At 39.2% G+C, this 12,833-nt stretch overlaps 1 protein-coding gene across 3 annotated transcripts in view; it reads left to right on the top strand.

Annotated features, from left to right (window-relative positions):
• Nucleotides 1-12,833, top strand: part of LOC104363331 (muscular LMNA interacting protein) — a 116,677-nt gene that overhangs the window by 37,639 nt on the left and 66,205 nt on the right. For all 3 annotated transcript variants that reach the window (XM_042803278.1, XM_042803280.1, XM_042803279.1), the window contains exons 2-3: nucleotides 9,460-9,618; nucleotides 11,634-12,002. In XM_042803278.1, the coding sequence (XP_042659212.1) occupies nucleotides 9,460-9,618; nucleotides 11,634-12,002 (528 nt within the window). The remainder of the gene's footprint in view (nucleotides 1-9,459; nucleotides 9,619-11,633; nucleotides 12,003-12,833) is intronic.

The raw sequence follows: 12,833 nt of genomic DNA, 5'->3' as shown, positions 1-12,833 counted from the left end.
TATTTGAGAATATGTCATGAACAATTAGTGAGATAAATGTAAAATATGAAAGATGTGTTATTATCTGTCATTGATATGAGTGTGCCAGGTGCATAGCCTTTGAAAATTTAAGCTGTAGAACATTATGAGTTTCTTCATATCCTTTGGATCCCTGCTCCGAAAATGTTGCTCCTTAGCAAGACAAATGCCCAGACAGAAGATGTAGCAGTTTGGGAAAGGAGGTATCTATTGAAAGTGTCATGCTTCAGAGATTTAAAAGAAATAAACCTGAAAGTTTTATAATAATAATAATGGAAAAGTCCAAACACAGGAGACAACTTGATAGAATCTGTGCTGCCAAGAGGAAATCACATCAACCTTTTCTTTCCACCTGTCAGATCAATTACTCTAAAATGAAAAGTTACTTTCCAATTAAACTACTCTTGGCCAAAATGTTTTAACATTCAAACCCCCTTACTTTTTAGTTTTCAAAAATGAAAATATTTAAAAAAACCCTAACCTGAAAAAGCTATCAAAAATTTAAATGTACTTTTAACATTGTTTAGCTGAGAACTGACAGAAGTAATAAAAGAGGGAAATGAGAGGAACAGGGAAATTTTAAGGAACCAGAAACAGTCAAAATGAATGAGGAGACAGATGTCAGTGGTGACCATATGCCTACGGTACCTACAGGATGTGTGTGAGTAACAGCATCTCTCTGGTTTTTGGTGTTTTGGTGAGAGCAGGTGAAGTTGGTTGGTTGTATCTGGGGGCAGCAGGTAATGTTAGGAGGTACTAATCTGGGACAGAGAGAATGGGCACGATCTTAAGTCACCCAGAGGTAGATGAAGCCTCTGGGTGGGGAGAGACCTCTCAGTGTTTGAAACTGTCTTGTATCCTCTCCTGGAAAAAGGCAGTTTTCTTTGCTGAAGGTGCTGGAAGTGAGAATGAATTTGAGCCTGAACCTGTGGTCCTTCAGGTTTGAGAAGAATTTTTTTTAGAGTGCTTGCTACAATATGAGGTGACTGTGGTATAAGGGGCCATGGCTGTTCATTTCTTGCTGTTAGACTTGGATGATAGGGGTGTTCATGCTCTGTGTTGAAGTGTTTTGGATAGAGTTATACCTGGAGAAACACAGACTGCCAGTGCTGTTGCATACTCTGAAATATTGCTAAAGTGCTCTTGCTAACAGCAGGTTTGTGCAGTGAAGTACTGAGAGCCCTGACATCCAGAACACCCTCATCAGAGTTCACAAGGGATTTCACACACAGCTGTTAACCTGGAGCTGTTTAAAGCATACCTCAGCTGCTAAAGTGAGACTGTACCAGTCCTCCTTCAGTTTTGTGTAAACAAAGCAGGAAGACAGTCCTTCAAAAATGAGCAGAAAAGTTGCACGAGTGGGAAGTGCTGAATCCCATCTGCTGCGTCCAAATCACCACCAAGCCCCAAGGGTGAGATACAAGACCAGATACCTTATGCAGCTTATGTGAGTTAGAGAAACACACATAGAGATGCAAAAATCTGTAGTTAGAATAATCGAAGTATTATCAGTCTAATCACAGAGTTATAATGCTGTTAATTCCCTTTTCCCTGACAGGGAGTCAAGTTGGAAGAGGCACCCCTCACAAAAGATATTTATCAGAATGCTTTTTATTAGTCAAGATATTATCATTAAGAGAATGAGGCTGTTCTTATTAACAGCAAATAACTATTAACATCGTGCATTTAGTTACTCATTCAGGTCTTGGGTACATTCATGCACTAACTCATAGCTACCCAGCTGGAGGCACAGCTGAGAGGGCAACCCTTTGTGCAGAAGCAGAAGGTTGGACTCCTATGCCTTTGGCTTCTAGGTGAGCGGGCAAAAATGATGCTGGGGCGTCTTGTTTTTTGTTTCCTGCAATCTTTCTCCATGTATAGCACCTATTGACTTCTTGGATGGAGTCCAACTCGTTTGCTGCTGATACCATTGTGTCCTGGTGATCTTGGTCAGATCGGGCTGACTCTTGGTATTCTGAATTTATCACATCTTGTGTATTCAGCAGGACCACTAATATTCTGAGCTTATCAGTCTGGGAGGGAATTCCATGCACTACCTTTCATACTTACCCTCTCTTCAGTCTACTGTTTTCTCTTAGCACCTACATCCTCATTGTACTGTTCACAAACATGCACACACATTCACATGCAAATAGAGCTTATATGATGCTTACTAGTCCAGTTGCAGCAATACTCACACTTAAAGACCAAATGGTCTAATTATTACATCTCATTCCCAATAATTATACAGTTAAAACTCATCTAGACAAACTTTCTCATTTCTACCTCTTCTTTTTTTTTTTTTTTTTTTTTTTTCTATGCATTTTATGGATGTTACCACCACCTGCAGTTGTTTGCAGGGGGGTATATGATGTTGATGGTGGGATTACCTGTAGTGCATTTTTAGCCCAGTTAGAGTTATTTTTATGTGTTTGCTAACAGTTCTTATTCTTACTTAATTGTACAGCAAATTCTATGTTATATCCAAATTCTACCACGTTTGATATGTTTTACATATGCTGGATACCAGTTCTTCACTTCCTCTGTTATCCTTAATACCAGCACACAAGGTTGCATTCCTGTAGTGAGTAATAACTGATCATTAATGATTTGTTCTTGTAGCCCTCGGGCTTCTACCCTATCCACTTTGAAGTCTTCTACTATTATTCTGTGCCTGCATTTTTGGAGGCATCTGTTAAAATCCCCTGTTTTTCTTCAGCAGTCTTCAAGCTATGGTTTCCTGATAACATGACATGTTTTATTAGCACATGTATATAATTTTTCTGTAGTCACTCAATAGTTAGTTCACTGTGCAAAAATAATGGTCTGTTAGAAGACACGTGCAGGGATACATACAGACACAGATGCGGTGATACTGGGCACCACCTGCTCCCAGAATTTATTGCTTGCAACCATATCACTGGCGTGTTGCCAAACTTGCTTTGCAATGCATGTTTGATAGGAGAGCTGCTGAGGTGCTCACTGGTGGTGGCACCACCACATGGGCTTGATCCTCCTGCGGTGCTGAGGGCAGGACTGGCAGTCCTCAGTGGTGTGGTGGTGAAATCTCATCCCATGGGAGCCCCAGGTCTGTGGGTAGGGAGCTGGTTTGGCTGAAATCCCTCTGGCCCTCAACCACTCAGACATCTTGAGAAACCAAAGGGCAAATGGCTGATGTGTGCTACTGTAAAACTGAAGTTCCTGGCTAGCATGACAAAAGATTGATCTCTCAGCTCTGACAGATGTAAACAGGGATTTATTTCTATTCCCAGTGCTTGTTTTTGAAATTAAACCTACTTACTGATAGGTATAGTTTTTGGGAAAAGAAAATAAAGGGAATTATGTCATCCACATTAATGAGGCGGTGCTGCAAGACTGCTGTGAGGATGACAGCAGCATTCTGGGACTCTTTTGCAGGCCTGAAATAGTAAGAATAAATTCAGGTTAACTTCCGATTTTTCACTGAATAACTGAGATGGAGTTGTTCAAAAAAGGACTGGAAAACTGATATCTGTTGTGCCTCACTGCTGTTATACTAATGTGACTAAGCAGTCTGCAGCATTTTTGTTGGGTAGAAGTATCATGACACTATATAAATATACATTATGTATATCAGTGTTTGTGAATATGCCTGTGTATACATTAGTATGGATACTCTACAAGCAAACTCATAAGTCCTATGACCTTGTAAGGACCTAAGTTCAGATGCAGATATTTTTTTTGTATCTACGTGCACTGGACTTAGTCTGAAGTTTCTCATTTCCTAAGGAACCTTCTGACTGCCAAAATATTTGGTAAGTGGCCCATGTGTATGCTAGACAGCACCATTTTTTTTTTTCCTTAAATTTTCATTTACAGTCAGCCTTAAAACTTTTTCAGTCTACTTTTGCCAGTCTTTGACTGACTTCTACACAAGACCAGATGGCAAGCCTGGCCATACTACAAGAAAACCTGTACAAAATCAGCAGCAATATTTCTGGGTCATTTCTGACTGATCCACACAGTATAATGAATGCAGGACAGACAGAAGTAAATGGTGATTACCTGCTGAGGGAGTAGCTGGAAGCAGTCTGGGTACAGAACTGCCTGGCTGGAGGTTTGTGAATGGGTGGTGGAGTAGAGCAACTTGGTATATTACAATAGAGGTGTTTTTAGCTTGGAAGATGTTACTTCCTAGTAGGACACTGGAGCAAATAAGGGATTCAAGGGTGTCAGTGATCCTAAAATATGATTCAGAGACCCAGGTCACCTTAAGGTCTAAAGTTTTATGACCCTTTAGTCAAACTTCATTTAATTAAATCAATTAAGCATAACAGGCAAGGTATTTTACTCCCCATTTGCAAAGGAGGAAATTAAAGGTTATCTTTACTTACTTTTCACCATGCTTAGCTGCATGTGTGTAGACCAGTATGAAAGAGCAATTACAGTTGTATAAAGTCTGCTAGGCTAAAGAGCTAATTAAAATTATTGTTGGAAAGAAACACTTCAGCTGAGTGAGCTCTTGTGTTTTGAAAAATAGATTACAATTTTATACTATTACTCATTTGCTCCTTCTAGTGCTTTACACACATTAATTTTCAAAAGATATTTGTCTGTATGTGCATTTTAGTGTGTGCTGCTGTACTGAAAGAAGCAAAAGTGATCTGCTGAAGGTGATACAATGGGCACATCACGGGGCTTGGGGAAGCTCCTGGATCACAGCTGTCGGTGGGAATTTTGGCACACACTTCAGCTGGGCTGTAATTTCATCCTGGACTTCTGGAGTGAATTTAGCTTTTTCCCCTGAAGTTTCACAGATATAACATTGGTGTTCAGATGATCATCTGCTGCTGTTTATAAAAGGTTTTAGATAAGCCAAAGCTCATATTACACAATAATCAGCTAATCCTTATTAGGTTACTGTGATAGCTATAATAAGTCAGGATATGAAGATATGCTGAAGATTTTTACATCTCTTTAACTGATAATTTCATCTGTAGTAGACTAGCCTTTTTCTCTGTCTCGCGGAGGAGACAATGTCTCTTTGTGGTTTGGCTGTAGTCTGAACACAGAAAAGGAGTTTAAGGAGAGGTTACACAACCTGGGCCATGTTTTCGGATGGCGGCTCTCCCTGGCTGGGTGAGCAGCGTTAGCTGTGCTCTCGCTGTGTGTTAGAGCTATATTTATCACACAGGAATTGCAGGCATGCGATTTTGTGCTCTGACCAAAACAGCGCTTCAGCCAACGTGTTTCTATGTCATGATGCACATGCTTGTTATTTTGCTATTATTTATGCATACAATAAATTTTCTGTCCTTTAAACAAGTAAATAAACAGTCTCAAAAGGAAGTGCTTGATATTTCAGGAGCAAGGTTTTCTCAGGGTGTCATTTTATTAGTGAAATGACTTGCATTAGTAAATCAGTGGAAGAAGTGGTAATGTGAACCAATGTATTCAATTTCACTTTAGCAATCTGTATTCCAGAAGGAAATCCTGGGAAGCAATCACTGACAATGGGACCTCAATTTAAATTACAAAATAGGCAGCATGCTGAATGCATATAGAGCATGTGAGAGATTAAATGGAAGTGTTCATTTGTCTTTATAAGGCAACCAAGACAATAAAAATGTGCTCTACAAGTAAGAACCATAGAAATTGTGGTAATGAAATCAATAATTAATATAATTTAAGTTAGTATCCCCAGGGCAGTTGTAAATTCATGGTATTAATTATGCAACAAACCTGTTTGTAAATTGATGACATAGGAAGCCATGGAAGTTATCTAAAATAAGTTTCTCCTTTAGAAGCTATTCAGCAATGTATTATGCAGCAGCCTATAACCCCCAATGGATATTCAAAAGTTATTTATATTAAACTCTATAATTGATATCCTTCAAAGAACTAAGTAACATGAAAGGATACAATTAAAAACAATTATTTAATTGTGCAAAAAGTTTATGTAATATGAACCAGAATTATTAATATTAACTTGAATAGACATTGTATATGGTATCTTTCTGCCACTGTAACTGTATTTATTCAAGTGAAATACAGCATCAAGGAATATAAGGCATTGAATTCCTTCTGTTGTTACTACTGGTTATGGAGAAAAGATAATAATCTGCAAGGAAGTTTCATGTATATATTTGAATTTTAAGGTTATTTCTCTATTATTTATCTCTACATGTCAGGGTGGTTATTAATAGATGTACTTAAATGCTGAAAGTCCAACCTGTTTGTTTCTTTCAATTCTTCAAGGATAGAAACATCAGCCAGAGAGATATAGCAGATGAATATATGAAAAAAGGTGCAAAAATCCTTTCTCAACCCTTTAAAAAAAAAAAAAAAAGGAGTACATTATGGTTCCTTCTGCTTCACATTGTCCAGTTTAAATTTTAAAATATTAAACTATCTTTACTTATTTTTTGAAATCTGTAAAATGAAAACCACCACTTCAAACATATTTTTAAACGAGAATTTTTTCTCTTTTGTTTTCCCCAGTGGAAACTTTTGGGTTTTCTGACCACTCTTGTAATATTTGCTCATTGTCTAGGTTTCTGTGATGCAGCCTAGATTGCATGGCCAGTTTAACCTGCTAGAAGTTCCTGTTTCCCACTCACTATGAATGAACCCAAGTGGAACATATTCCTCCACACGTAAAGCTTTCTGAAATGCAGTAATTCTGTTTTCTGGTTTATAATTTCTAAACTCCAGGAGAAATAAAATATACTAGAGGAATATAAATAATACCCTGCTTTAATGGCATCCTCCACCTGAAAAAGTATTCTAGCTTGCACATCTCTACATGTGTTCTCCAATCTTGTTTTAGCTTGCAAACAATTTTGATGGTTATTTCTGCAATGTGTTTAGGCCAAATACTGCAAGGGGTTTTTTTCATTCATGCTTTAATTTTTTCACCAAAGCAATAAAATTAGAAGTGCGGGGTAAGACACAGTACAGAAGTAGCTTCTGGCAAGATCTCCCCATTACTATGCAGTGGTCTGGAGCCTCATAACTTGGCTTTTTGTTTGTGTTTCCTCATTACAAATATGCAAATAAAGTACTGGGACTTTAGCAAATCTATCACATTTGATTGAAAATTTCTATTAATGTGTTTGTGTGAGAGCTTGGTATTTGCACATTTTATTCTTTCTTCCTTTCTCTTTTAAAAGGAATATTTTGTGCTCTGACACACAAATACTCACTGGTACAAAACAATTGATGTCAAGCAACAAACAAGAGCACAACAAGAGGGTGGGGTAGAGGGAGAAACTGTTAGTAAAGATGATCGAGGCATCCAGAGTCACTAACTGCATTTCCTAGTTAGGGAGGAAAGATGAAAGCAAAGGCCATCTCTAGCTGATTTCAGTGGAGACCCAGGTGTTGTGTAAGAAGACACTAATGTTAATATGATGGGTGCTCCTGCCCATGTGCAGGTAATCCTGCTTCTTGAAGAGCACCTTTGGGTATTGCAGGTGCTCGGGTGGAGGCTGCATCCTTGGCTACATTGTAGGGACTGATGGTTGCTTGCTAATGGGTATGTCCTTGAGAACTGATATTTTTCTGCTGACTTGTATCAGGAGCAAGGATTAAGTGTTTAATGTGCCAGTTATTAATGTTTTAAAATTGTGTTGCTGCTTTATGAAGAGCAATGATCAGACTCATGTACCTTGGCTGCTGAGGGAAGGATAGAGCTATGTTGCTTTCTCTCTCACATAAAATAACATCCACAGCTCCTGGTGTGGTGGAGCAGTCAGTAGCCACCTTTTTACTGATTCAGACCATGCATTGTGTGCTCCAGTGCTTGGCCACTTTTGTGAAGTGGAGGCAGGGAAAATAAGAGACTACCTTGTCCCTGTACCCTGACAGTGCAGACCTCTAACTGGGTGACAAGCCTTCAGTGGAACGTAACCTACTCACGTGAGTTTGTGAATATAAAGGTCCGATGTCAGAACTGAGATGTCTGCTATTTATTCAAATTTTTCACTTTCAAACATCAAAACACCTTATTCTTTCAGAATTAGATGTGGACATGTGGAAATTTATTCTGGGTGTGTCTGAGAGAGCAAAGTTTTTCTCCTAAATTATAAAGAAAATGGCAGTTGGCAGTGTTTGTATAAATAACATGCTTCTGTTTTGCTTAAGACCTCCAGGAAACAGCTGTCAGTAGAAGTAACTAATATTTGCTTATATTTTTTAAAAACTGGAAATCTGTGTTTATTGTTTTTAATGTTCCAGCCATGAGAAGACTGAGTCATGTGAATGTATTCCATAATCCCACTCTGTTCTGTAATTGCTATTTACTTATGGATGCAAATTACAAAGAAGCATAATGAGAGCCATAGCACTCCAATTTGTTTCACTTTAAACAAGCCAAAGAAAAAGAGTCAAAGTGATGTCCTGTTTTTCTCTATGATTCAACACAGTTCAAGGTTCTGCATATTAGTTCATTGAAAACATGATTAACTGCCATAAGCTTTAAATCAGATGATAAAACAAGGGAATATCTATGTATTTCATAGTTTTGAATCTGCAAGAATGATTTTCTATACCAACAAGTAGTGGGAAAGTCAGCATATCAGGTTCAGTGGTTTGGGATGTGGTTCCCTCTACTTACCTTGCCAAGGCCTTTTGAGTTCCTCTCCCTGATAGCTGGAAAAGCAGCTGAGAGTTTTACCATGGTGTGTGCTTCTTTTTCCTGTCTAGTATCTCTTGTGAAGGAAATGGAAGTGATGGGAGAGCACTGTCATAAAATTGAATGTTTACGTGAAATTGCTTTCTCTTAGTTTCTCTTCTCTTCAGTGCATTCAGCCCCTGCATGCATGGCCCTAGTGAGAACGCAGGTTGGAGAGGGAGAAATGAGAAGACAGACACAGAATTAGTTGGTGCATGTGGCTGCATGGTTCAAGGAAAATGGGAGAAAATACTTTCCTTGAATCAGAAATCATCCCAGATGTTGTTCAGAATTAGCTGCATTTGCATTAGAAAATGTAAACATGTTCTGCTTGCTTTCTCCAGAGCAAAGGTTCTTCCAATTTGTTATAAGCTGTTAAGAAAATACTCCAGAGGCTATATTATGACCAGATACAGTGCTATAATTACATAGTTATTCTACTAAAGAGGAGTTAAACAAAGATAAAAGCAGCCTTGAAATTAATTGAATATAGTTTTCTGTTTCTGGTATGGAAAATGGAAAGAATAACAAATTACTAAACAGAGTTTCTCTTGTCTGCTGTGCCACACCATTAGAATATATAGGATGATGATGATGGGTACAATCAAGGCAGTATTCTGTCTGTTAAAGAACACCTTAATATACAATGACCTGTTAAAAAACCCAATGACCAGTATAGTTAACAGTAGACTTGTAAGTTATGTAGATGAAGTAATTAATGTTATTCCAACTCTGACAAAAACAACTTTTACTTGGACAAAATGTTGAACTGATTGTGTGTTTTGTAGGTCACTTCTCAAGAATCTGGAACGAAACCACTGACCTTCACATTCATACCATCCATTGGAAGACTTCCAACTCATTTTGAGGTTGTAGATGTTTCTAAGTTCCTTGTGACAATTCCAGATGAGCCAAAGGATCTGAGCAATCAAGAAATAATAAATAAGGTAGGCTTTTTTTTTTTTTTTGTGTGCTAATTTTTCCACTCTTTCAAAAGCTACAGAAAGTTTTGTCCTGAGCATCGCTGAACTGAAGCGCTTTCCCTTGAACAATTTCTTGGCTTGTGTTTTATTTTAATTACCAAGCCTACCAAAATCATTGTGCAAGAGAAGACTGATATCTGCTCAACAGCCTGTGGCAGAGTTTATATTTGAAGGCAACCCTTGCACATCTCCATACTCTCCTCCGTCAGTCATGCAAGGGCTGTATTCTTGGCAGATGAGGGGAAATTCCTTCTTGATCTTCATGAGAGTGAGCGAGGGTGGTGTGTGAGGAGTGTTATCACATGGGAATCGACCAAGACTTGGCTACTGGATCCTGGTATCAGCAAATACCGGTGCTGTGGCTTCCAGCAAAGATGCCAATCCCTTTCATAACCGTGTAGTAACACAGCAAAGTGAAAGCTTGCTTTTTGGTTTTGGAAGTTTGTCCACAGGATTTCCTGTGACTGTGAAGTCAACAGCACAATATTCCTGGTTCTCCTGCCTTTAGTCAGCCCATAGTGTTTGTTATTCCTTTCCTACCTCACAATGCTTAATAGTATATTATTTTATTCCATGCTGCTTGAGAGGAAACTGGAACCCTCAGATTAATATTAATGCTTATGGTGATTCTGCTCTTGTGTAACAGCTCCTTCCCTGGGACATTGCTGGAGCTGCAGTTCTTGGTGCTAATAGACTTTTCACGTGAGTTCATAGTCCTCTGACCAGAATATGCTCCAGCATTTTCAGTGTCCTATCTGACTAAAAGAAGGGATGTTCTGGGCAGAGAACGGACATGTTTGAAGAGATATGCATTAGAATATTATCCTCAGGATGTTTAACTCATGAGTTACATTTCCAGCCACTCCGTATTGGTTTTGCTGCAAGTAGTGCCCTGGGTAAGGCAGAATCCGGTATTCCTGACCTCTGTCCCCTTGTGTTTCTCTGTAGGCAGAGAAAACTTTCCAAGCAGGTGATGCAGTAGTGAGGCCTTTCTCGCACTGATTACTCCCTTTTCTAAAATGTCTAGAACCTGAAAAAACATTTTAAAAAAACAAACAACATCAGATAATGAAGATAAACCTCTAAAGACATACTGGTGGTATCCCTCTTTATGGTCCAATATTTTTTTTTAAAGAACTGAGCTCCAGGGACTTGTGGAGCTGCCACTGAAAATTTTTCATTACTAGATTCCTCAGGCAGGATTCAAATCTGTGCCCCATCTACAGACTTTCTCTTGCAGTGCACAATATTTCTATTCTTTTACCTGATTCCTTCTTCAAGAGAAATATGATTACCATAACAGTTTCAATATTGAATGATTTGGTGATGTGTGTGTCCTATGTCCAGCCTGCGCTACTTCTGCTCTCACCCAGAGTACGCTTGAGAAGTTACATACTGGAAGTGGAAAATGCAGAAAATATGAAGAACAATTGTGGTCTGTGCTGAGAAGCTTGAACATACAGTAAAGCTCTCTGACCTCAGATTCTTTGTCTGCTCTCTTCAGAGAATGCCCTGGCTTAATGGCCTTTGTTTCTTCATTAATATGTATAGATTTTGTCCCAGATTTATCTGTCAGACTCCTCTGAGGAGCATTGTCTGCTCCCGTGGATCCCACAGTTGGGATGCCTTCCCATCGTATCTGGCGTAGTCTGGTCTGACAGCTCATTCGGCTTGACTGCACCCTCTTTTTTGGTTCCCGTGCCAGTCCCAGGCTCGGGCCATCGTTGTGCCCAGAGTCCCCTGTTGCTCTGCGAGTCACCAGGAAGGCATCTTCCACAGCATCGGCTGGGGGGCTGGAAGCTGGGGCGGTACCTGGGGAGCTGGTTTCTGCTGGGTGCTCATGCCCAAATTCTTCATTTGCCCTCCTCACTTTTGGTAGCGCAGTGCCAGCCACTGCTGCAAGCCAAAATTATTTTGCATTTTGGGGAATACAAATTAAACGCAGCTAATTGGGATCTTTTTCCTCCTATCTTTTGTAGTCTAACACAGTCTTTGATGATCTGGCCTTAAAGAGAGGGGACAGAGAAGACTGTGTGTCCGCTGTCCATACAGACGGCACCCGAACAGCTTTTCAGTCCCCGGGGTGCAACTTGAGCAAAGGAGAAATGCAGGAGAATGACCTTTTCAAGGCTGAGTTTATCCTGATTACGGACTCGGGTGATGAAGATGAAGTAGCCGCTGCTTCCAACAACATTCATCGGCCTTCCAATGGCTATGGTCCCATCAGCGCTCAGCTGCTGGCTACATCCCACGTTTCCCCTGGCACCGGGACAGGGAAACCTCCTGGTGATGGGCATGTTCCAGGTGCTGTGCTTTCCCACAACACTACTGATCCACAAAAACATCAGGTAAGCTGCTCTTTAAACTCTAGAGCTAACTTTCCAAAGCTTTCAGGACATGGACACTGAGTCAGTTTGTAAAGCAGCTTGGCCAATTTATTCTTTAATTAGCATTTATGTTGTCCATTCCTGAAATGTTTGGACTCTAAGGAGTTGTTCCAACCTTTTGGACTTGCTGCCTCTCCATATGACTCTGTTGTATATATGGAACATATAATGCAGATCTATTGTTCTTTCCTTTAAGAGCAGCTCGTCCTGACAGCAATTTAATCAGGTGTTAGATTCCTAGCTAGCCTGAATTGTCTAAGGTCATTGAAATCCATGGAGTCTATACACCGTTTGAATTATTAGCATCAGACATCCCAGGCCTAGTCTTTTTTTCTCAGCACCTGCCTCAGTCCTTTATGCTAGAGAAAGAAGCTGTAAAAAATCCCATTATTCTAATTGGTAATAGCACTGCCTTTGCACAGGTGTAAAGAACTAATGAAGATGAAAGGTCCATTTTATGTTAGTCTTTATAAAACACATTTATTGATTTATTAAAATTTTAAATTGTCACCGGGACAATTTGAAAAACTGTCTTTGAAATATTTCATTTTAAAAATGCATCAATCTGATTTGCTTCATGAAATGTTAATGTCTCCCATCTTGGAAAGAACACTGATAGTTTTCAAGGATGTATATGGAGTGGAAAATTCTACCTTTATCAAAATAGCAATATCCTTCTCACACTGAATAAATTCAGAAATTTCCTTTGACCTCAACAGGGTTTCCATGAGTTGAAAATGCAATTCTTCTTCGATAATTTAAAAAAAAAAAAAAAAAAAAGTTAAGCATGAC

Source organism: Tyto alba, unplaced genomic scaffold (assembly GCF_018691265.1).
Source record: "Tyto alba isolate M040663 unplaced genomic scaffold, T.alba_DEE_v4.0 Super-Scaffold_40, whole genome shotgun sequence".
Taxonomy (NCBI): domain Eukaryota; kingdom Metazoa; phylum Chordata; class Aves; order Strigiformes; family Tytonidae; genus Tyto; species Tyto alba.
Note: the sequence above shows the minus strand (reverse complement) of the source record. Positions and strands in the feature narration are given on the sequence as shown.